Raw genomic sequence first — 25718 nt, 5'->3', positions numbered from 1 at the left:
CAAGTCAAAGACATGTCATATATGAGGACTTAATGGTAACTGTCTCACATTTCTAACTTAGATCAATTGCACACTGTTGACTCAATATTGGCATGCAGCTGGACTTACAATAACTTAGGAGCTAGAAACGTCTAAAGCTAAAAACTCTGGGCAAGATAGTATTGTGTGTTGTAATAGTTAAACATAATGTAATGTACGCATGTCAACCTATATGTACACCTGTATAAATATGTAGGCCTACATGAATGCATGAATGAATGAATGAATGAATGAATGAATGAAAGACAGGGATAATAAACACATCCAGTCTTCTTCATAAGGTAGTCATACCCAGGATGATCATTGTGTAAATATATTTGGTTATAATAATATCAGATGTTTAGCACTACCAACATAGGACAGGTCAATGTTACTTTATTCACTGACTGCTGTTTAGTGTAGACATAAATTTATTGAAAACTGCTTTGTTGTTTTGTTACAGGATCTCTATGGAAATGATAATGTTTGAAAGACTGAGGACCATGAAACATTTTTCAACATTCCTCTGAACCAGTATTCTTCTAAATTCCTAGAAATGTCCTCACTAGGTCTGAGTTTTATATTATATAGATACTGCCACATCAGACTGAGGGAAATACAGTCTAATAAAATTACTGCCTTTTTTAAAAACAATTTTACAGGGCATTGCATAAAAACTTTTCAATTCACTCGATTAATTTTTCATGAGTTGATATTGGAGTGGATAATAGCAGCTGAGATTTATGAATAAAAATATGCCTCTTCTGAGGACTGTGCCATTTTCATTATTAATAAAAATTTTATTGGCTTTTCAGATTAAAATGCTAATAGTATTAAGGTTTTGTGTGTTTCTGTTCATTTGGTCTTTCTCTTTGAGTGGGGCTCTGATTCACAGTATACATTATTCTGCTACTGATATTATGTAAGTAGTCAGGTTTCCCTCATAATAGTTAATCGACTAAAACTGGCTCTATTAAAAATTCTCAACCATTAGGATTTTGAATTGATATCAACAATGTGTAATAGCATATTAATTAATGTCTTATTGTTTAATGGCTTTTGTATGCCATGTGAGGACAATATTTACCTCAGATTGAGGATAAGTTGCCTGTAAGCTGTTGTGATAAACTGTGAGATCAGGAGATGTGATGCATGCATGGACCCACACTGCGCCAGATCTATCATCTGTAACTCAGAGTCACACCTTCTGCACTACTGTACTACAACAGTACTACTGAACTACAGTACTTTACTGTTCATCAGTAAAGTACTATAGTAGAAACACTACCAGAGGTTATCAGAGCAGTTGGAGACGAGGTTGATAAAAGTTTTTGTTTGTCCAGAGTTATTTAGACAAGAAACATTGTCGTGCTATTATTGCGATGGCAAAGATACAGTATATTAAAGTATTTCCACCTACGGAATCTTGGCGCAGTTCAACCATTGGGAACATGTGACACCTAGTGGACTAACAGTGCAGCACACTCAACAGTGCGAAAATAGGAAAGTTTGGTTCCTGGAGGGCCAGAGTGTGTGGAGTTTCCATTTTATCTGAGCTGTGAATTGAGCAGTGTTGTGCAAGTTACTGAAAATTAGTAATTAGTTACAGTTACTAGTTACTTCTTTCAAAAGTAATTGAATTACTTTACCAATTACTGCATATAAAAGTAATTAGTTACTAGGGAAAGTAACTTTTGCGTTACTTCTAAATGTTTGCCTCAACTCTCTTATTAATGCATACATAGCTACATTATTTTAGTGTTGCTGTGACAGTGTGAGACAAGATGTTTGGGTCCTTGTTTCTTGGTTGGGTTGAGGTAGCTTGAAGAATATGGTAGTTAAAAACTCACAGCCACACTGGTGTTGGGACTTCCACTATTTTCACCATTTATTACAAAAATAAATTACTCAGCCTTACCAGGCCCAGTTGTATGGCTACTATTTGATCATGCATAAGTGAAAAAGAGGCAGCACGCAACCTAAACGTTACCATTGAGTTGAAAAACAAAAAAAAAAAAAGAAGAAAAAGATGTATCCTTTGCAATCTTGACAGTCAGTAGCGGTACTGCTGAGGTCTTTTGCAATTAGCTTTGTAGAAACGCATTGTTTTACCAGGTGCTTCAGAAGATTAGAATTACTATTCTCTGATGAGAATAAAGTTCTCCCACCTGCACATAGACTACAACTCGCCAGTATCTTTTTGTCCTTAATCTCGAGGAGGGTAAAATAATGTCCATATTTCCAAGACAGCAAGCTCACATTGCCGGAACTGTCGACCACTGTGGCATTACTCCCAACACTGGAATTGAGTGAATAAATTTATTCTATGGCTAAGAAGTCTTTATGTCCAGTCTTTTAAAACCTTGATGGGAAACAACAGTTATCAGTTGTCTGGAGGTGCACTGGATGGCCCTGGGTAGGGCTGAGTTTCAAAATATCAGACACTACTGTCAAATAGGGATATTATATTGTTAAACTACATTTAATTTGAGTTTCTTTTAATGCTATAACACACATTTGTACTCCTATAGTGAAAACTAGTGGTATTAGAACATTTCTGGTTTCAGTGGGGTCATAAATGGACAGTCAGTCCACTAACTGTGAGCCTATATATGCTCTAAACTCACTTCTAACTCTACATGATGTCTAAGACAGGTGTATAAAACCTTCCCTCCTCCAATGAATAGGTTTTTGCCCTTACTCAAACACATTTGATTCAGCTAATCAAAGCTCTGATGTGCATGTGAATAGCGGAGTCACGTGTGCCACGTCAGGACTGGAAACAATTTCTGTACACAGTGTGCTGAAGACAGTTTTCCAGTTGCGTTCTAAGCTAGTAGTTTCCAACTCTCCTGCAGATTTACATTTCTTGACACTCTAGAACTGATCTAGCACACCTGGTTCAGCCTCTGAATAGCAATGCAGTGTGAGAGAGATAAGAAATTCCTGCAGGTTGCCTGATCCTGGTGTAGAATGATGAAAAAGGGTAAGGCAATGAAATCATTTATGCTACTGCACTGGTGCTGAACCATACATTTCATCTGAGCACAAAATCTTACTAACTTCACCATCTGAGAGGTAAACTGAGATTTGAGAAAACTAGCTACAATGAAAACAAGTACTAGCATTGGTGTTTAGCCTCATTAGACACATTTTACTGATTTGTAACAAGGGGAAAAGAAGAGAAGAGTCTGACATATATGAGGCAGAGACACATCCCCAGAAAGAAATATGGTCATCTCTGACTGTGTAGTACAGATGTCATTTAAGTAAAAGGGGTATGTAGGATCTCCTGTCTGTTGTAATTGTAATGTTTGGGCATTCTGAGGTTGCATATGTGGGGAGGGACATTGCTGTTGCCATGTCTCAGTTACCGTAGCAGCGCAGTCAGGCATTTGGATCCAGATAGACTGACATACAGACATACATACATACATACACGTGGAATTTATGAGTGAAACCATATAGAACTCCTCAAAAGGGTTTTCTTTGGACAGCCTTCTTTAAACACTGACCTTCTAAGCATGGCTCCTCCTCACGATTGACTCGTGCGTGGCGCTTGTGGAGGCCAGTGTGGACGTGAACGCGCATCCCAGTTCCTTACGTCACTGAGGCGCCCTGGCTCGGGGAGCTACTGGTAGTGCTGGCAAGAGAGGAAAAAAGCTGAAGAACTACTCCAAAAGAAGAATTTTGTACAATATAACGGATTTTAAGGATAGCGGTTCTCCTGTCACGCTAATTATTGCACAGGGTTCTTCTCTGGACTGGGCAAACAAGATATACGAGCAGGTAGAGAGCTTTTAAAGTGATTTTTTCATCATTGTATTCTAGAAGCAAACCGTTTAACGTTATCTTCCTCTTGTCGGACATAGCTAATTTGTAGGGAGTACTCCTATCTCCTCTCTGTGTATATTCCGTTCCATAACAACCGGTTTCGTTCCTTAAATCTTAATACTTAACATAGAACACCCAAGAAGGAATGCTTAGCTATTTAGTTGTGGGCTCTACAATGAATGTATAGGGGAAGGCTCCTGAAATGCTGTTGCGTGAGCCAGCAATGGAGGAGGAGGGAAAAGAGAAAAGCGATATTCGGCGTAAGAGACCATGGGTGTCTCCTTTCAGTAGCATTTTCCACTGTCAGGTTCCCACCAAAGCTAAAACTGTGGGGAAACCCTAGCGTACGACTGCTCGCTTTCAGCCTGCTAAGCTACCATTTCGCGAGCGATTTAAATCTGTGCGGTCAGTCAGACCTGGGCCACCTTAGCACAGACAGCGGAACCTTCGCTGAGAAACCCTTACTGACTGCTCACAAAATGAGTTTAACCCCTGCTAGCCCTCAGGCTGTTTGACTTCTTAATAAATATCTGGCGAACGAATGTTTTATCTATGTTATGGTACACATTCGGAATGTAAGTGGGGTTCAAAGTTGCTACTAAGCGGTGGATAGGCTGACGTGTGGGGAAGACATGGGAAATGTTGAGCAATATTGGGGAGTTATGTCTGAGCAGTGTTAAAACGTTTAAGCCTTCGCTCACACAGGTCGCTGCATTTCATGACTAAGTGCAAAATGATCATTTCTCAGTTTGTGTCTCAGGTGTGGTACTAACGGATATAACAAGCACACACTCCCTTATGATGATCACACGGCCCCTCCCATTAGCATGACGGACTCAAATAGCCTTTTGTACATTTACTTTCACAGACACATTTCAGAACGCCTGCTGAATATTAGCAGTTGATTGTAGGTCTGTGTGGCCTTAGTCCACGATAGACCAAGACATCTGCCCACGACAATGAACACTGCTCGATAAACAAGCCGAACTAAATGTGTGGCTAATGATACATATTTTAGATGTACTGTAATACTTCTCCCCCATTTGTATGTTAATTAGTTATGGTAGCAGTTTCGGCAGAAGATGGGCATCCACTGAGCTCCTCTTAAATCAACAGGTTGTCTTTTGTGCAGCTTGTCGTTTGGCCCTTTAGTCAGTCGTTCCCAGTGATCTCAGGACGTCATGTAGTTTTTGATAGCTGATGAGCTCCCTCTGTATCTGTTTCATGCATCTGACATTTAGGCTACCTGTGTTCGAGGCGTTAATTACGTCACTGATGTGTGGTGTTTTCTCTAATAGCCCGGCGGTCTGTATGCACTTAACGTTTACATGTAATGCAGACATACTACTATATTTTTCATCAGCTTGCTAGCACAGCTTATAACAAATACACATTCCACATCAGCTCGTGAGATGTGAATCACGTTGATTCATACGTATGGTAGATATTGAGATGTGCCAGAGAGAGAGAGAGGTTATTTTGGAACTGGCAAAAAAAAAAATTCTTCTCCCACTCCAGTTGTCTTGTTTGTTAAAGTGTGTCAAGGAATCAGTTGACATGCATGTGGTTCTGTCTGTGCATAACATATAATATTTGTGTTTGTGCATGTTTCTTTTTATGCATGTATGCTGTTCTTGTCATGTTTCTCTCTGACAGGAGTGATAGCAGATTTTGCATGAGAACTGGGTCTGGTGCTTGTCACACTGTTGTGCATTATTGCCCTCTGTGTAAACTGCCTCTATTTTGTGTGTTTGTGTTTTTGTATCAGACCTACTTAACAGTGAAGCCCACTTGCTCACAATGTTCACAAATGTACACACTCACTCTTCAGCAATGTAGATTAGACTCAGTTTGCAAAGGTCAACTTTCTACTGTTCCTAGACCATGATCTCATTTATTTAAGGTAAATACAATAACTGGATTTATGTTAGTAGGGACAGGGCAAAGGATCTCTATAACAATGCTGTAGATGCAGTCTGGATTCTCATTCCAGACTGGACTTTCCCTAGAGGCAATGATGGACACCTGGTCTGGATCATACCTTCTGTCTCTTCAGTGCTGGGAAACTGATTTACCACTTTGTAGATCAAAGATCCTGTACTGCCCCCTTGTTCCCTTTTCAACAGAGAGTACTAAAAAGAAACAGACTGATAAGAACCTCCACCCCCATTCAACACAAACAAACCCACGGCGATTCCTCAAACTTCTAATTTATCCCTTATTGAGAGAAAAGAGGTCTGTTAGTTTATTAAGGGAAGAAACATGCACATGTCTTTGTAGATCAAGTTACAAAACATTGTGTTAAATAAAGGTTATACCAGTACTACATTTTTAACATGATGAAATACCTTTATATTGCAAAGTTTTTGTGGGCCTTGTCTTGTAGAATGTTGACAATATCTATATTATTGCTTGGTCCTACGGCATGACCTAAAGGCCGAACTGTCCACCTTTGGGGAGGAGTTAATAATGAATATGAGACCTAGTACACAGATTTGTTTTTTCAACAACTCATAGAAATATCCATATCATGCTTGTGCCTTTGGCATAGTGGTGCACATGAGCAAAATCATATGACTGTGACTGAAATCAGAGGATAAGTAACAGAAAGAACTGGTGGAGACAGAAAATGAGAGAGAAGAGTTATACTGAAGTACAGCTAATAAATTCCAGTAAGAATTCGGGAAAGAAACACCTAAAGTAGCAGATGCTAGATGCAACTCCATCCTTTTCTGTTTTTCCTACAAGGACAGGAACTTTATTGCCTTTTAACCTTCTAATCAAATGTGTTTTAGATCTGTGAGTATGAAATAAACCACGGTCCACCTGTACTATAGATATTATGTCAGACTGATGCAGGGTCAGTCCGTACCAACTCACATAGCACCTCCCAGTCCATGTTATGGATTTTCTTGGCAAAAATGCATGTAACCTAAAAACTTCTGTTAAATTCATGAAGCCTTGCAAAATCCTATAGCTCTACTTCAAATACTTTTTTAGTTATGAATTTTTGAAGTTTGGCCCTTGGAGCTAAATTTCATCATTTTTTCTGATTCTTTGTATGTTTATTATAAGCCTCACCAGTTTCTTATTTTTCATTGGATTGAGTTCAAATTTGTACTGAACATCCAAGAAACCCTAAGGATAATCTGCAACACATATTCATCTAAGTAGTTGTTGCTGAATGTCTTAAAATAATCAAATTAATAAAACTAAATATTTTGTTACCCAAAAGAACAATCTTCAATTTTCAAAAATTAATATCTCTACTAGTTTTCACTATCTTGCAACCAAATTTTGATTCTTTGTAGTAATAATATAGTTCTATCACATCTAGAAGATATTTGGTCCTGCATAAAAATGTAGTGCTTCAGCTCCTAAGCTGTATTTAGCAAGATCTGTGGCACTCCATTTTTTATGCAGGAGTATTTGGAGTAGAGCTATAGGATTTTGCAAGGTCCCATGAACTTAATAGAAGTTTTTGCATGAATTTCTTTTGAGAAAATCCATGACATGAACTGGGAAAAGTTCTGAATTCTGGGTGAGTTGACATGGAACGACCCACAGGAGTGAATATATAGACTGTTGCTGAGGAGAAATGACAAAGAGTTGTGGGGAAGAGCGGTATAATGGAGGGACAGGGAAAAATTCTGCTGTTGGACGTATGGTGAAATGAAGCAGAGATTTAGAAAGAATGGCTATTAACTTACTTCCGTTTCTTCTGCCCCACCACCCTAGAGGTCAAAATGATGGTGTAAAATATGGCAGTTGCATAAACCCCCCCCCCCCCATCTAGGGTTTATCAAGGTCAGTGGATTCAGCACCTAAAAAGCAACACAGATTTCAGGGCTTTTCAGTTTTTTTTGTTTGTTTGTTTGTTTGTTTGTTTGTTTTTGTTTTTTCCCAGCTGTACCAGTAATTCAGAAAACATCCAAAGATCATTACTCCATGGCTGGTTCTATTTTTTTTTTGGATGATTTTAATCACAGTCATATGAGTCTGACAGCGTGCACCACAATGCCTAAGGCACAGCCACACAGGTATGAAATACTAACTTGTAATAATGATTTGTTGCTTATTCATACATTACAATTAACTGACAATGCCAATCACTTTCAAAATTGAGCTGAAACTGCTTACATTTGGAATATACACTGTCCAGTCATGACACTAGTTTGATAATCAGGTGATGTAAGTGTATTTTTTTTAATTAGTGAAGAAAGAGGTTGGGAGGTTGAGTGATATAGAGGTGTTTAAATAATGGCATTTATGGTGAGAGAGATGGAGATCCAGAATGGAGAGGAGTGATCAGTGTATAAAGAGTTGAAATGGAGGGATGAAGGCAAAGGGAGAATAGAAGGATGGATAAGGGATGGATAAGGAGAGAGAAGGTGCAGAAGAGTGTCTTTTGCTCTTTGCTTTCCTGGGTGTAAGCCACTTTGGCAGGCCTGGAGCAGGCCAGATGGCAGCCACGGTCTTATTTTTGTGGCTCAGTGTGATTGTCCCTGCGTGTGTGGGGTATGTGCAGTTTGTGACTTGTGGTATACCTGGTAGTTCTGAGAAGCACTAACTGTGTAGGTCAATTAAGTAATCAGGCTGAGTTTTTGTGTGTTCTCTGCCTCCTCTCCAAGGGCCTTACGTGCATCTGCTTTCTGTAGGCCTGACTAGTTACACTGTCTTCATTAAAACAGCAGTTTATTACTCCTGATACAGTGAGGGAAATATTTTTAGAATTTTCTCAGTAATGCAGAAGCATGGAAGGGCTTCTGTTTTGAACAATGCCATACCACCCCGAAACCGCTCTGAGTGATTGTTTTGAAAGAGAGTTTTCAGATTGCGGTGCTTTCATGCCATGTACCAATAGTATTACTGAAAAATTATGATTCTGAAGACTGCTCGCATGATTTCAGCCAGTACAATGATTTGAAATGTTTTTTTGTCCTATATGATGTGATTTCCACACCCAGTCTCACAGGGGAACAAAGATTGGCTGTGTACAAGGACAATGAATGATTTCAGTGAGGGTAAACACAGAAGACAAAAGGCAGCTTGCTGAACAAATGTGCTCTTATGACCAGACTAATACAAACACCCCTTTGATCTGGGTGGCTAGCTCCTCATTCGTTTAGATCTGATCCCTGTTCATGTTAGAGCTGACTCTCCCTGGTCACTAGCCCCTCTCCTGTCAGCTGTCTGGTGTAAAACGTATAAATAATCACTCATGAGGAGGATTACTTTTCACAGGTTTCCTCATTTGGAATCATTGTGATCCTGACAAGTCTATAGCTGTAACTAATTGTGGGGGGTCAAATCAGGTTCTTGTAAATTGTTGTGAGATCTGGTCAGACTCAGAGGAAAAAAATGTGTGTGTGTGTGTGGTGGTGGTGGGGGTGGGGGTGGGGGGGACCGATATCAGTCCAGATCCGTGGTTTGATGCTATGGATATGTATAGCCCAAGTAAACCATGTGGGCCCATTTATGTGGTATGAACGATGACATCTCAGGTGCAAAAGCCTTGTAGGGAAACCGTTTTACTGTGTTTTCTGTAGTATCCTTTTTGCCTCGAGAAGGAAGGAGTCGGAGATTCAAAACTTTAAAACTTTTTCACTATCAGCTCCTGTGGGCCTAAACATATTGTATCTGCCTTGATGTATTGATTTAGAGCTGAAGATTTAAGAAGGGGACACATACACAGTTCTTTAGTCTTTCTGTTTTGCCTCTAGCAAAGCTCATTTTGAAAGAATCGTCTTGTTTACCATTACCATATTTAAAAAGGACCATTATGGGTTATGTCATTTTAATTGCTTGTTATGTCATTGATATCTCCCTGTTGTGAGTGACAGATGGGAGAATTCTACTCCTGGTAGTGTTTCCATGGCAACAGAGGCCAACAGAGGTTCCTGATTTGACATGATGGTTTCCCTTTTCATGTTGTGTGTGGTGTTAACAAATTGAAATTTCATATGTATATAACCCATACTCACAAGGCAATCAACTTGTCACAGTCAGAATATGTTTCTTTTCAGCTGTTGTTGGAGGAGCTTTGTTGGGAGACCATCCAGTGTTTTGTGCGTCTGAAATAGATTTGAATGGAAGGAAAGCAAAACTGCGTAACCATTCTAAAGTCAGGGAATATAGGCTAATTAGGACATTGAAGGACATCAGGCCTTCAGCCATACCCACCCACATACTTTTCACTTCATTCGCTTTGGCCCAGAACACAATCTGTTTGTGTAAATGTATGTGTGTGTTTGCGTTCCTCTGTGTGTCTGTGTGTGTGTGTGTGTGTGTGTGTGTAGATGCATGATTAGACAGAGATGAAGAACCAATGTAGTGCTCTTCTCCAATGAGCATGAATGCTCTTTCCCTGCAGCAGTGGTGACTAAGTCCAGCCTTTGGTCCGGCTGACTGTAGCTCTCATATGACACTGCTCATCCACACCGCTGGCTACATGAGGCTTCACTGCTCTGACTGACTGATTAAGAGATGACAAGATTGGGATATTTTATTAAAACTGAAGAGATGCAGACAGAGCAAGGGGGTGTGGATCCCTCCATGTGAAAGAGAGAGAGGGGGGGGGGGGTGTGTTAGATTCATAATTGTGTTATCTTCTATTCATCAAGCTGACAAGGTTTAGGCCTATTTATTTAATTTAAAGAAAGTCTAGTGAAAGAGAGTAATTCTCTCTGTTAGGGATAGAAAACGTGGATTGTGCATGAGAGGGATATGCATATAGACACTGCGTGTTAGACAGTAGGGGATAGTGTGAGTGTTGGAGCTGAGCCACAAAGTTAAGGCAAATACAGCATGGCATGTAAGTGACCTACATAGGCCCCAGTCTAGGAGGTTAAAGACTGATTAGGCCAGCACTGTTCATTAGACTGTTATTTCCTCTGGGACAAGTACAGACGCCGACCAAGGGAAAACACTCTAGAAGAAAGAAAGTGTATGTGTGTTTGTGTGTGTGTGAAAGAGTGTGTCTGTGTTAGGGTGAAAGAGATTGTGTTTACTTTGTTGTGTTTATTGTTTGTTGTTGAGTATGTTAGTAGCTACGTTTACATGGACCCTAATATTCCACTAGTAATTGGAATAATAGCCCAATCAGAACAAAAATGCCACATGTAACCATTTCAGTCGGAAGAGACTGACCCGATCCGGCCCAATCGGAAGGAGTTTCCAATCGGATCGAGAGGGGTGGTGTAAACCTTTGATAATCCGTTCAATACGAAAATATTAGTGCCTAATAACCATGTAAATGCTTAATCCGATTGTTTCTCTCATATTTCCTCAACCTGATTGTAATCATTCTGATTAGAGATTCCAACTTAACTGTTTACATGGACACTAAATAAAGAGATCCGAAACGCACATCTCATCGGATCACTTTATTTAGCATCCATGTAAACAGTTAAGTTGGAATCTCTAATCGGAATGGTTTCAATCGGATTGAAGAACTATTGTCCGTGTAACTGCAGCTATTGTTATCCATTTAATTATTTTGACATTACAGCCAACACAACCATGCCATGTAGTATAATGAATTTCAAGTTTGGAGAGAGAGGCTATGTTTGTGCATGCAGATTCATGCTGTGGTTCAGGACATTCTGTGCAGTTCAGAAACTGCAATTTTTTGATGAGTATTTATATATCCTGATGTTTGACTGTGCTCCTCTGTCTTTTTTCAGGTCAGTGTGAGGCTGTATCGTATCAGGACTGACCAGATCAGTCAGCATTGGTCATACAACGTATAAACCAAAAGTTAACCCTACAAGACGCACCTGACCCTCCAAACATGACCTTTTTCTTCCCATCATTGAGTTAAGAGAACTATCACAGAACAATACACATACAGATTTCTCCCCATTAACATAGATCAGATCACCCTAATCACTCTTTCCATTCGTTTATCACATTGTCCCTTGCTTGTATACACCCATCATGTATGGCAGTGCCCGCTCTGTGGGCAAAGGAGAGGGAAATCATAGCGGTGGCAGTAATCAAAGCCCTGGACGCTCACCCCGCCTGCCACGTTCACCACGACTGGGTCATCGGCGAACCAACAGCACAGGGGGCGGTGCAGGAGGGGCCGGAGGTCCTGGGGGTAAGACGCTGTCCATGGAGAACATTCAGTCACTCAATGCCGCCTATGCCACTTCTGGCCCCATGTACCTGAGCGACAACGAGGTGGTGTCCTCAGGCCCAGACCTGCCAAAGAGCACTATGACTCTGGGGCGGTCCGGGGGCAGGCTGCCTTATGGCATCCGCGCCACTGTCACGGGCAGCAGCCCCAACATCGCGACAGGAGCCCCCGGGTCAGTGCCTAGCGACGCCATTGCATTCGGTGATCATCACATGCCCTCCAGCTTGGCCTCTACGGTGCCACACTCGCTGCGCCAGGCACGAGACAACACCATCATGGATCTGCAGGCTCAGCTAAAGGAGGTGCTGAGAGAAAATGAGCTCCTCCGGAAGGAGGTGGAGGTCAAGGAAAGCAAGCTTAGCTCCTCCATGAACTCTATCAAGACGTTCTGGAGCCCGGAGCTGAAGAAAGAACGAGCCTTGCGCAAAGACGAGGCTTCCAAGATTGCTGTTTGGAAAGAGCAGTATCGAGTGATGCAGGATGAAACACAGGTAAGAGGGCAGCATTCCTTTCACAGTTATCTGTGCTGTTACCTGTGGGAGTGTCATTTTTCAGTTTTATTTCTACAGCACTTTTCACAAAGGCATTGTCACTAAAGAGATTTTTAGAATCATGACATCTCTGGTCACCAGTGAGCATGACTAAGGCAACAGTGGAAAGAAAAAGCTGTATCACCTGTGCAGTGGAAGTGGGAGCTCAAGTGGAATTTGGAATAAACTGTTTCTTGTCTTTGGCAGAGAATCTCCCTTTTTGTGCCTAATTTTATGTCTCTGGAGACATGTTTTTCCTACTAAGGGAGTACACATACTCCTTGTCGAAGGCTTATTTTTGAATTTTTGAACTGAGGCTATCGCAAACAGTTACTATTCACTGATAAGTAGCCCACTCATTACAACAAACGTTAGCCTAGTAGTTCAAAGTGTGTCCCCTGCCGTAGTCCACAGTTGGAAGTCTTAAGATGAATCTCCTTTTTCCAATTAGCTGCATGGGTAGTGATGTGTGCTAATGTGATACCTAGAGGACTATAAGCCTTTTAGCAGAAGAGCTGTTTTTTGTAATGCCTTTTCTTTTCGTGGAGGCTGTTATCTGAAGATGATGATGTTTATCTCAATGCGGCGTGCAGTAGCCACAGGCCATCAGGTATGCTGTGGAATTTAGCACCTGGCTCATGCCGCATATCAGCTCCCCTCAGGCAGACGGAGAGGGTACGTTTCTGCACAACGCAGAGCTGTGTCTCTTAGAAGAGCTTCCTTTTATTCGGTTTAAATGGGTGTTTTCCCTTTTTTGTAATGGCTTGCTCAGGGCATAGTACAGTACAGATGAATCTGGTAATTGGAGTTAGAATTTGTTAGTTTAGACTTGAGAAACACAAGTGTGAAAGCACCACAGTGCATCTCACACTAGGGTTGTAGTGTAGCAGATGGGGAGGAGATTGCTATGGTTTTCCAATGTAAAGCCCAGCAGCAGGTCTTTATAATGCTTTCTTGATATTTTCTATGAACATATTAAAGAGGGCTAAAACACAAAAAAGTGTTTTGAAAGCATTTTTCAAAATTTTATGCCATATCAAGCAAGCATATGACTGTTACACATGTAAAGTGCTCCAAGATACACTTGAAAACTTTTAGTGATCTCACAGAAGAGAAATGAAAATCTCCACAGACTAACATGGAGGTTTCAGAAATGTTCTTATGTGCTGGTACTTTCCCTGTATAAATTTCCCAAGTTTTTCTTCCCCAAGCTATTCCTCTTAGCTATGCCATTCGCTCCACTCTGATGAAAAAGATTGAGCACTAAGCATGTAATGGAAAATATGTTAATGGTGTTGAACCGAGACTGTTTTCATTGGACTGGATACCTCTCCTCTCTTTGGATAGACAGTGGTTGGGCCCATATCTGAGTATCACCTTATTCTCTCTCTAAATCCTGGCATGTGCATCTGTCTCTTTTTGACATAAAGCTTACATTTGTTGGAGTCGGCATGTGCGTAAGAGCGAAGGAGGCAAGGAGGGAAGGAATGGAGCTCAGATGAGTCAGCTGAATGATAGTTGAGAAAGGGATAGGTGAATAGTTACATCTAAGAAGGCAATGAGGGTAGATTTTCTCCTTTGTGTGCAGGTTTGCTGTCACTTCCTTGGACTGCAGCTGGCAGAGCAGTTGCTTAGTGTGACAGCAATACTGTTGACAGTAAATTTAATCAGAGGGGCGGATACACACACACACGCGCATGCACACATGCACGTTCAGGGGGTCCTTGTCCCAGGTGCTCTTTTATTCCTGTTTGGTCTTAGGTAATTGTTAGGGATATTCTGGTCCATGTGTGATGAGACATGTATAACGGATGGTTCAGCCTCTAGAGGTTTCCGCCCCTGTAATGGAGGACATGACGTTTCCGTGGAGAAAAAAAAAAGAAAAAGAATACACTTTCCTTCTCTTGTGGGTGACTCAGCTATGTTGCTTTCTCTTCATTCCTTTTTTCTCTTTCTTGTTTGCTTCCTCTTTTTTTCTCTCTCCTGTAAATGGCTTCTTTTTTGTCTCTCTCATGCCCTTGTAATGTCAGTTACAAAGGCTTATACCCCCCTCTGCTCTCTCTCTCTCTTTACTCTCGCTCTAGGCTGTAAGGTGTAATTTGGGTTACCCAAAGTGGTAGTTCTAGATGGGGTGACCAGTACACAAGGCATGTGGACACTTCCAGATTTTGGGTCATTACAGAGGTGGAGTGTAGAAATTAAAGAGCAGTATGTATTCATTCAGATTGAGAATGGCACATTAAAGCTTTATGATTTTCATGTCCTTTGAGACAAGGAATATGTGTTCTATGGGCTGTCAGTCATTTGTCAGGCAATAGTGTACAGTAGCGCAGAAACACCCATAATTATTTTTATGGAAGGACAATTTTCTTGTGGTAGTAATTCCTCCGGGTGTAGTCACAACAGTGAAGAATGCATGCCGTGAATAAATTAATTATGCATACTAAATGTCTGAGACTGAATGGAGCCCTGAATGTGAAAGAAAGCAAGATGTCATGAAAGGAAAGCTGAGAGAAAGTGGGTTTCTCAGTGAAGAAAATGTGTATGTGTGAGTCTATGATGCATATATTCAAAGTTATAGTTACAGTTTTGCAGAAGTCAACACATCCAGTTGCTTGTAGCTCATTAGTTAACATGCACCAAAAGCAAGCTTACTTACAAACGGTAAACTCACTCAACTTTGCTCAATACCATTTCAAATCCACATGCATGACCTAGCACTAAAGGCTGTTTTCAGCTGTGTGTCCTGTGCTTAGTTTGTCATCTGTGTTTTTGCTCTGTTTAGTCAGCATACCTGATGACTGTAGTGATACTGAAGATAAGGTAATCCAGTTGTGAAAGGGATTTTAAACCTAGTGCAGTTCCTGGCTGTGTGTAGAGAAGGATAATAATTGGAGGATGGAATAATGATAAGGACAGAGTGCTGATCAGGAGGGTTTTACCCTGATGAGCTAGATCAATAATGGAGAGAGAGATCTGGTGTTTCAGACCTGCACATTTAAGCATGTCTTTGTTGATTAGTTCTTGCCTGAAGCCAGAGAGAAGGAGAGAGAGAGCGAGGTGTTGTTGGCCAGAGGGAGAAAAGACTTCGAGCAAATGAAGGCGAGAGAGAGAGAGAGAGAGAATGAGCACGAGAAGTAAGGGGGAAGGAGAAGAAAGCAAGAATGATGAGAATTAAAGGGGAAGGCTCCTCACAGACCTGCTCTCTCATGAGACACAACACGGCAAACCCCTGGGTTCTCCTCAAATCACCATCCTCGGATCTTTCACTGTAAACACACGCAAACACAGTTTTCACTTTTGCTTCACACTTCAGTGTTAGGTTCACTGCAGTGCAGACATGCATGCCCATGTACAGACACTCAGTATATATTGTTTTACTTTTCGTTTTTCTCATTCCTCTTTAATGGCAGACTGCGTTAAGTTGCACATAAAGAAAACCCGTCAGCAGCTGTGTTGGTTGTGCAAACCAGAATAGTGTTTAACCTCTCAGTGCAACGTTTTGAATTATTTAAGCTGTTGTACATGTCATCTGAAAGTTTGCCATCTGATTTTGTTGACTCTCTGTGGCTGGCCTCATCACCTTGTGCTGCAGGGGAAAGAAAGAAAAAAAAAAACCCCAGTTAGGTAAATACTGCGGAAATGAAGCCTATAATGTTGATTTTCTCAAAACTGAAATGAAATCTGAGCTTCTGTCTTACAGTTTAATTCACAGCCTGTGGCCCTCACTCAGTTTTTTTCCCTTCTGCTCATCAGATTGTATGAGATCCAGTCTGTCATTATCTGGGGGTTGTGTATATGTGTATGTCTGTGTATAGAGCATTGTTCTTGATGTTAAACACTCAACAAATGTTTGCTGTGCTTGGCTTTGCCTGCACACGTGTGTGTGTGTGTGTGTGTTAGCTGTCAGCAGTCAAAAGAGAGAACTCTCCATCCCCCACCCCACTGTGAGTAAGCTTCATCACTGGCAATGATGAGCAGCTAAGACAGTATGCCCACATTCTGTACTTTTGTGCACACATGCGTACATTTCCACAAATGTGAATGCACACGATATTGTCTGTTCTGTAATTTTGGTCCACATGCATACTCTAACATTTTCACAATGTGTGCAATGTGTTTGTCTGTGGATCACAACATCAGTATCACTTATCGTTTTTTTTTTATCCTCTGTGTACACGTTGTGTCAGCACAGCACAAAAACTCTCTCACTGTATCAAGCAATCTAATAATGCTAAATGCTAACTATTCACTGTGCACTCCTATGCTGCTGACCTTGTGGCATAGTGCAGTTTCAAATGAATATTTTCATAATTTATTAGCTTTAGTAGTTTAGGTCAATAGCCGGCATAAATTACTTTGTCTGGCTGTGTGTCTAGGTATAGACAGATAAGTTTATTTACAAAGCAGTTGTCTCACATAAAGGCTTTGGCTTTGCCTTGAATATTTAATGGTTATTTTTACAGTGATTGTTTGGTTTCCATAGAGATAACTCTCTTGATTACTGAGAAACAGGACAATCCACATTCATTTGCAGAAGAAATAAATGGACACACTTAAGGGTGTATAAATGCCTATTGGCTATGCTGTCATGTTGAATAGGCCATTTAAAGACTGAGATAGTTACAGCAAGATTTTGCAACCCTCCTTCCTACTGCCTGAGCGTGTGTTTGTCTTTGTAGTTGTGTACTTCCAAAGGCCTGTATGCTTTCTGGTATTTCTGTCTGCTCATGTTAGTGTGTGGAACTGTAGATGAGTCATTTTTGTGAACCCTCTCCAACTGTTTAGTGTCGTGGAAGTTCAGAAGAGAAGGTGTTTGTGTGTTCCCTTATGCATAAGTGCATTCTGTGCATGTGTAAATGTGTATGTGTGTCAGTCCAGTTGTCCATATGGTAGATTGTGCAGATCAGTCAGCCTCCCAGTCTCCATGCCTGTGTGTTTATATTGAGAAGCTCAAACACTCAGCTTGTGTTTTCTGAATTCCCCAGAACCTGGCAGCATAATACATACAGCTGTGGCCAGTGCCAGAGTAAATGATCTCTCTCTCTTTCTCTCCCTCTCCCTCTCCCTCTCTCTGTCTCTCTCTCTTCCTCTCTCACACTAACTCTCTCCATCTTTTTCCATCTTGCTCTGCCTGCCCATGCACATCATTTCCTGCTTGATTGCTGATGCTGAGTGTTCTCACTGCTGCCACTGTGGCCCCTGGACTTTCTCTATTCTTTCTTCCACATAGCTGTGACCATGCAAGCTTGTGCAGCCGTGTCTGTGTGTGTGTGTGTGTGTGTGTCTCTGTGTCAGTGAATATTCTAAATTCGATTATATAATAGAATCGTTTAAGAAAAAAACCCATTCGATTATTAAATTTAATATTCGATTGTAGGGAGAAAAAAATAAAACAAAACAAAACAAAACAGCACTACCGCTGCTGTCTGCCTTACGAGTTCTCGCGTGGGCCTGGCCCACTGCACCGATTGCACTGCATGACGGACAGGAGTCACACAACGTCACTTTCATTGATTGAAAATGAAATTTAGGTCAAGCTGAAACGAACAAATAATTCACCAAAACAGCGTGGTAATGATGGCAGAGAGTTCACAACCCAGCTCTGCTGGAGAGAGAGTGATTTGCACTCTAAAAGCAGTCTAAAAAGCCCCGTTTGGAAATACTTTGGATTTTGGTCAGGAGACAGCAAAATTGTGGAACCTTGAGATAAAGTTGTATGCAAGCTGTGTAAGCAACAGTTAGCCTACCATTCCAGCACTAGCAACCTGATGGCACAGCTTGCTTGGAGCGTTGAATGTTGGTGGTAGTCTATAAACCGTAACCTAATTATTTTATTTGTGTATTTTGTAATGTGTAGGTAGTTTTTTTTTTAAGAAGGAATAATGGAACATCATTTTTGGCAAATTTTGACAGCACTAGTCTGTGTGTGTGCGTGCGTGTGTATATATGTTACATGTGTATGTGCACATGTGTATGCGATTCACAGAGGACTACCCCTCAGAACACATGGTGAATGTAGCCCACTATCAGCTTATTAAAAGACACTCTGTGAGTCTATAAACTTTAGCATTCAGTTCCCCTCAGCTCAGTCTCACCTCTCTCAGCTCTCCTCACATTTGATCATTTTATGCAGTTAGCTGCTTGTAATTTTGACTCCAGTCTCAGCTGAGACTTTGTCGTCATTCAAAACACAATTGACAAGGAATGAAAATGGAAGAAATCGCTCTCATCCATATTATCCCATCCAAGGAAAGACTGGTTAGAGCCGTTGATATGTGAGTGGGTGTGATAGACAGGCCCCTGTGAGTGTAGTGATATTAGTAGCTGTAGCTGGGTGATCAGAATGGGTGTGGTTAAGGGGATGAATGTGGCTATCTTCACTTTGTAGGTGTGGATATCTAGGTAGGTGTGGTCAGATGAGTTTAAGTGGATATGTGGTTAAATGTATTGGGTGTGGTTCGATTAACTGCAGCGGATGTGGGTGTAGTCAGATCAGCTGACCTCTCCTAGTGGCACAGAGAATGAGCAGATGGCAAGGGGTGATGACACAAACTACCTAGCCTCCGGGTGATTCAGCACACACACACACACACACAATGTCACCTATATAAACACAGCAGTTATCTTATGAAATTATTTATTTTTGCTGTTTTTTTGGGGGGGGGGTTTGTCACTTTCACTTGAGGCGATGTCCAGTCATTTTAGTGGTTACCATGAATTGTATTTTCACATTATACATTGGAAACACACATCCACAATTCTGCTGAGTGGATGTGTACAATATGAGAGAGATTATTACTCAATAAGGCAAACAACAGATTGCCTTTAATCTGCCAGGTAAATATGCCAAAACAGCACAATCACTCGCATCGTGAACTGCATCTACCTCTACTTCTCTCTGTCTCGATCTGTTCTTTTCCTTGCCGCCTGTTAAAAGCAAAATATCACTTTAGGGTTTTTTTTCTTCATTTTTCTTAATCATCAAAGCCAATAATAGAAATAGATTTTCACATACTGCGTCACGTTGTCACAGCATTTTTGTCTCCTGAATGAGAAGACGGGGAGAAAAGAGAGCATATTTTTATCCTTTCTCATCACAGGGTTGGGAGCCGTAGGCTGTGGTTGGTCTGTGTGGCCATATATGGAGCGTGGTCATGGAATATAGGTGTGGAATGAACAGAATCTCAGCATATGGCTGCAGAGCCAAAGCTCTCTTCTCTTCTCTTCTCTTCTCTTCTCTTCTCTTCTCTTCTCTTCTCTTCTCTTCTCTTCTCTTCTCTTCTCTTCTCTTCCTGCTCGCCTGGCTCCTTTCCTATCTCTCTCACATTCTCTTTCTCTTTGGGCTGGGAAAATATCTGAAGCATCTTTGTCTTGAGGATTATCATATTTACCTGGGTATTGATAAATGTAATAATACTTATTAATATTTTTATTATTTCATGTTTTGTTATCTAAATAACTAATACTCATGAACAAAAACAAAACATGTCAGGGTACACAGCTGCTTGAGGAACAGATGTGGTTGACTATTGTATTTTTGATTTTTTGGCTTCAGACTTGACACAGACCTCCAGAGGCTGGTTGATCATGAAATTATTATTTCAGGAAATTACTCATGTACTCTGGACTCTGTGTATTTGTGAACAGAGCATCTACACTGTGCCTAGTTTTCTCAGTTAGACCTTGTAGGTTGGAATACTTCATGCACGCATACAATGAGTTACTGAGTTACTGTTTTTTTTCTGTTCCCATTGTCAATCTTATGGTGTATCACTAACATCTTATTTGTGTTCAGTGCACTGTGTCTTCCCATTGCGCCCCCCGCCCCCCCCTCAACCTGCAGTATTAAGCCCTTAGTCTAATGCCTCTCCATATTTCTTAGCACAGTCCTCTTGTAATAAGTATATTTATTGTATTATACTGTCTATAGTCTTGGTGCTTTGGTATTTATTGTGTGTCTGACTGTATGTGCTGCTGTCTGTCTATGTTGCACCTTTGGTCCAAGGAGGACGACATTTCGCGTTCTGCTGTATGCTGTACTGTATATGGTTGCGATGACAATAAAGCTCTACTTGACTTGAAATAGCTGACCTGTGTATAATGAAGTTGGTATGGTCAGTAGGGATGGTAACACTAAATTTTTAGTTTATTTAGTTTATTGCTCATGTGCACTGCCCCCTTTTCCTACCTGTTTCTAACCGACAGATCAGACAGGGAAGGAGAAGGAGAGGAGGAGGAGCTTGAACAGAGAGTATGAGACAGAGTGATGTTATACAGAGGATTTCTTGGAGAATTCTTGTGAGAAAGAGGCAGACAGGATGATGTAGCTGAAAACAAAAATCTGAAGAGTTTTTTTGTACTCATTTGAGAATGTAGCTGATTGGAAGCACTTACTTTTTCAGCAAATGATGGATTGGTTCACTCTTCCCTTTTCTTCTCTCACAGAGGCCCACCCAGTATCATCTAACCTTTGGCTCTCTCCTTGCTCTTTTTCCCTCTCTCCTCTTCACCCTTCTTCCCCCTTTCACCCTCTGTTTTCTACTTTTGTTACTCTCACTCTTGTCTTCTTGCTCCCTCCCTCATTCTCTCTATCACCCTCCATCTCTCTTCCTTTCTGTGTGGTCCGCCCACCACCATTATGGTCTTTAAGTGGTTCATTTCTCCTATCACAAACTTGTCTACAGCTGGGCAATAGGGAGAGACACTCAAGTACCAGGTGATGGATGGATGTTCAGCCCACTCAACTGCCTGGTCTCTCTGAGGACCCAAACCCAGGATCAAAGAGTAACCTCCTTTCCTTGCCAGGCTTTGAGAACTGAACAGAAGTCTGACCGTAGAGATAAAAAAGTTTTTAAAGCAGTTTTTAAGGGGGTGAAAACAGGCTTTAGTATCCCATGCACTGTAGTATGGACTGGAACTACTGAAATAGTTTATTGACGAGTTGAATAATGAATTGTTTGTTGGATTGTCTTGAGCATCTTCCTTTAAAAAAAAAAAAAAAAAAAAGGACACTGTCCCAGTTCCAGCTCTAAACGATATAAAGCCCTTATAAATTGCCTGTCCTCTCTTACTGATGGTGAATTCAATGACAAACCTTCACAGTAATTTATTGGACAGATAATAGCAACTACTCCTGTAATTTAGCTTGTAAGAAATTTTACTCATGTGTTATAACAAACAAATACTGTATAGTATAAATGAAGAGGGATGATGTGTGTTCATAAACAGCAATGTGGCATATTTTGAACTTTATAACTGTTCACCTCTAAAACTGGATCCTCCAAGGTATTGGTATTGGGCCCCTTAGGACTGTAGCACTACTCCACCCATTTTCCTTTACCCATTTCCCAAAATTCCCCACTGATTCTGCAGATGGCCCCTCTGACACATCCCAGTAAGAGTAATCTCCTGTGACTGGCTTTAGAGCTGCCACATCAGCAGGGACACCGCCCACCTTAAAGGTGTCCACTTAAATAAACACTCATAAAGGCACGATGTTTGTCATTTACAGACAGTGAGCACTAATTTTTTTTTTTTTTTTAAATGTAGTCTTTGTAATTAGTACATTGTCCACTCTAAGATATTTTGGTGCAAAGCTCAAACTCCAGTTTATTTTACTAAAATAAGAGGTCACAAGCATAGAGACTTTCATTTTTACATTTGTATATTTCCGATAGAGGGCCACGCTTATGAAGTCTTGTTTTAAGACTTTTGCAAAACCTAGTGCACATTGAAATTTTAGGCCTAGCACTCCACATCTAAGATTGTTACAAAGTGGACATTATCTGTCAGCTTCCTTTACCTCGTTTACTGATGTTGCCGTGGTAGTGCAGGCCTGAACACACTGTGTGTGAGTGTCATTGTCTACCAGGCTGCTGTTTTGCCTGTCTGTTTTAATTGTCTGTTAGCAGTAATTCCACTGAGGCATTCCCAGCATGAATCAGCTGTATTGTGTGACTAAGGGGACGTTTAATCAACCTTTACTCTAATTGAGAAATGTCTATTTATTGCATCCTTACCCCTCCTCCTTCCCATCATGCATCGCTCCATCTACATCTCCTAAATTACATGCTCTGTCTTGTCACTGAGCCACTGGACTCCAGCACCCCCACGATCAAAATGACATGGCATGCTGAGTTGTCATGGTAACACAGAGGGGGGGGCAGGCTGTGGTCGGCTGTAAGGTTAGTTTTCAAGCTCTTTCCTGTTGTCCCTTAAGGACTTTATTAATGGGGAAGAAGGTTTTTAATCAGGGTCACTTACCTCCATGTTATTTAGGAATTTATGGAACCTTGGCATGGGTTCTAACTGAATGTCTTTCTTTTGAGTTAGGGGAATCTTCAGCTCTTAGTTAGGGCTGCAACTAACAGTTATTTTTCTAATCAATTAATGTATTGACTATTTTCATTAACCAAGTAATCTAACAATTATTTTCCTGGTTCACTGAGAAGTAGAAACTTTATATGCTGAATAATTAAACATATAGAACACTGACTTTGAAGTCCAAAAAAGAGGGCACCCTGGCACAATATTTATTTCAGATTTGAGGAACCGTGCCCAGTGTCCATCTGTAACGTAATGGTTTTTGCACATAAACTCAGAATATAAGGAGTAGTCAAAATTTGCTGACATTGTGACAGACCATTATTCTTTCTAAATATCTATTTAAAAGGCCTCTGCTATATTTAGTTTACACTTTGCAGAATGGTAAAGATGCTCCAACAAGCTGTAGCCTAAGCCAGTAGAAAAATGCTCTCGTGCTGATGTGACACAGAGTCACTGGTCTGTGGGATGTTGGTGGTTTAACAGGACTGTAGCATCAGCCTGAACACTGTCACAAAGATAATGTTAGAGTATGTCCCCTCACTCTTAGGATTTATAAATAAATTCTGTTTTATTATTGTTGTAAGCAAAGTTTTATAAAGATAAGTGTTTGGGCCTTTGGCTCAAAATCTGATCAGTCACACATTTGCTCAGAAAGAAAAGGCATAACCCTCATTTCTCTGCCAGTTAGCTCTTTGACCACCAATTGTCTCTGCCTTATGAAATATTTGACATGTTGCATTAAGCCCTTATCGCCATCTGATTTACAGTTACATGTTTGAACTGAGACATTGATTTAGGTTTTTGTTTGGATGGTACTCAGTACATTTCACTTGTGCTGTCATTTGTGATGTAATCAATGTGTGGATGAGGTTTGGAGCCTTAAAAAAAGCATATAAAAGGCTAACACAGGAGCCATAAAGTGTGTCTACTATGGTCAGTCTGACAGAAGTGTTTGACTATGTGATGAGAGACTGTGGGCTGCCGTAGGCAGAGAGGGAGGAGATGAATGACAGTTATATATAACTGAGCAACAGATGAATAGGACCTGCGGTGAGGCAGTGAACGGATGTTGAGTAAATTCATCAGTTTATTTATTTAGATATTCTCCTCTCTCGAGACTCCACGCACTGACTCTGCAATATCCTGTTAACCTGAACAAGGCAAAGCAACAGAGGGAAACAGAGCATGTCAAAACATCGAATGTCAAGACAGTTAAACTTAATTATAACTTTATAATTTGATAATTTTTTACTCATTTAAGAGATATGAGACACCAGTGATTTAATTTCCGTCAGAGTATCAGTGCATCTGCTTACATAAGGCCCTTTGTATGTTGGCGTGAAGCTGTAACAAATATGAACTGTCTGAGTTTCTCTGTGTGTCTGACGGCCTGTTCACCACATCTTTAGTTGTGTAACTGTGTAAGATTTGTGTAATGTGAATGATTACGTAAAATGCTGCTCTCTGATGCTAAAGATCCTGGAGTGTGTGTCTGTGTATGCGTGTTTGTATGTATGTGTGTGTGTGTGTGTCTGTGCATGTGTCTTTGTCTGTCTGTTAAGTTCCTCTCATTGAACCGGCGTAATTCCAAGCTAACTCCTCTGAAGCTCCACAATGTGGAATGGCTCAGAAATATTACCTCAATCTCTGTTTAGCCACACAACACTGGCCGAAGCTTTATGTCCATGGTGTTTTAGAATATGGTTTCTCAGGAATGTTCAGATCAGCAGACCTGAAGGCTTGAGTTACAGCTCCAAAGATGTCGCAGCTTTAGCACATCATTTTCAGTGTAATCTGGAAGTGCAGCTAAGTCAGGTGTAAAAACTGTAGCAATATACTTTTTGTATAATCACATACTAATATGTCTTTGGACTGGGTTAATAAGGTCTCTGTATATATACCCTTATCTCTTCAGACTGGGGCAGACTAATTTATTCTCATCTTATGACCATATTCTACTTTGTAAGCAAACAGAGAAGAAACATATACAGTGGGATGTGCCACACTTTCTTTTTCTTTTTTTTTCTTTTTTTTTTTGAATTTTTTGGGAGTTTTCTCTCTTCCCTCTCTGTGTCTTTCTGCAGTGTGTGGCTTGGCATTCCTCAAATGCGTTCCATGTGTGGGAGCTGGCTTGGCAAAATCTTATCCTTCAACCGAAAGAAAGAGCAAGCAAGTGCATGAGAGAGGAAGAAAATTACAGAGATATAGCTGTGTTTGGTGGATTTTGGGAGAGGGTCCCATTGCATGGTTGTCTATATTGTGCTGACAATAGTTAGAGTTGTTCTGTGGAGGTTTTCTTATTTTTGTGTCAGTTTCCCAATGACTTCTGTGCCTCTTTGGACAAACACCATCTTGGCCTTTTTGTCCTCGTGACAAATTTCACAACTATCAGCATTTCTAAAGCTGCTTACTTTAGGCAAGACTTCAACCCTGATGACCAGTGACTATCTGTCTTCTACCAATCACTATGAAACCCTGCCTCAAGGGGGGGAAAAAACTCTTACTCTAATGCTGCTAGTTGGTTAGCACCGCTGTCAATCATGCTGAATAATGGGCTCTCCACAGTGAGAGAAAGTGAAAATACTGACATTAGCTATGAAAGTTCAAAGAGGCTAGATGGACATGACATCACTATCACAGGTTTAATCATCTTTCTTGAGGTTGATTTTGCATTGTGCTCTCAGTTCTGCTTTTATCACAGTAAAAAAGGCCTGTGGTTGATTCTGAATCTTGATGCTACAGTTGGCTAAAGCTATACGTGTGATTTCAAGTTGTCAGTTCAACTAAAAAAAATATGATGAAAGAGTGAGAAAGAGAGAAGAAACAGAGCTAGATGAACTGGTAGAAGAAACAAAGAGCTAGATTAA

At 40.7% G+C, this 25718-nt stretch overlaps 1 protein-coding gene across 2 annotated transcripts in view; it reads left to right on the top strand.

Moving 5' to 3' along the window:
• The first annotated feature begins 3711 nt into the window (after window positions 1–3711).
• erc1b (ELKS/RAB6-interacting/CAST family member 1b) overlaps window positions 3712–25718 on the top strand; it is a 154285-nt gene continuing 132278 nt past the window's right edge. For both annotated transcript variants that reach the window (XM_030779991.1, XM_030779982.1), the window contains exons 1-2: window positions 3712–3807; window positions 11538–12483. In XM_030779991.1, coding sequence (XP_030635851.1) covers window positions 11791–12483 — 693 coding nt within the window. In that variant the 5' untranslated portion in view covers window positions 3712–3807; window positions 11538–11790. The remainder of the gene's footprint in view (window positions 3808–11537; window positions 12484–25718) is intronic.

Source organism: Chanos chanos, chromosome 1 (assembly GCF_902362185.1).
Source record: "Chanos chanos chromosome 1, fChaCha1.1, whole genome shotgun sequence".
In the NCBI taxonomy this organism is placed as follows: Eukaryota; Metazoa; Chordata; class Actinopteri; order Gonorynchiformes; family Chanidae; genus Chanos; species Chanos chanos.
This window is presented reverse-complemented; position numbering and strand designations above follow the sequence as displayed.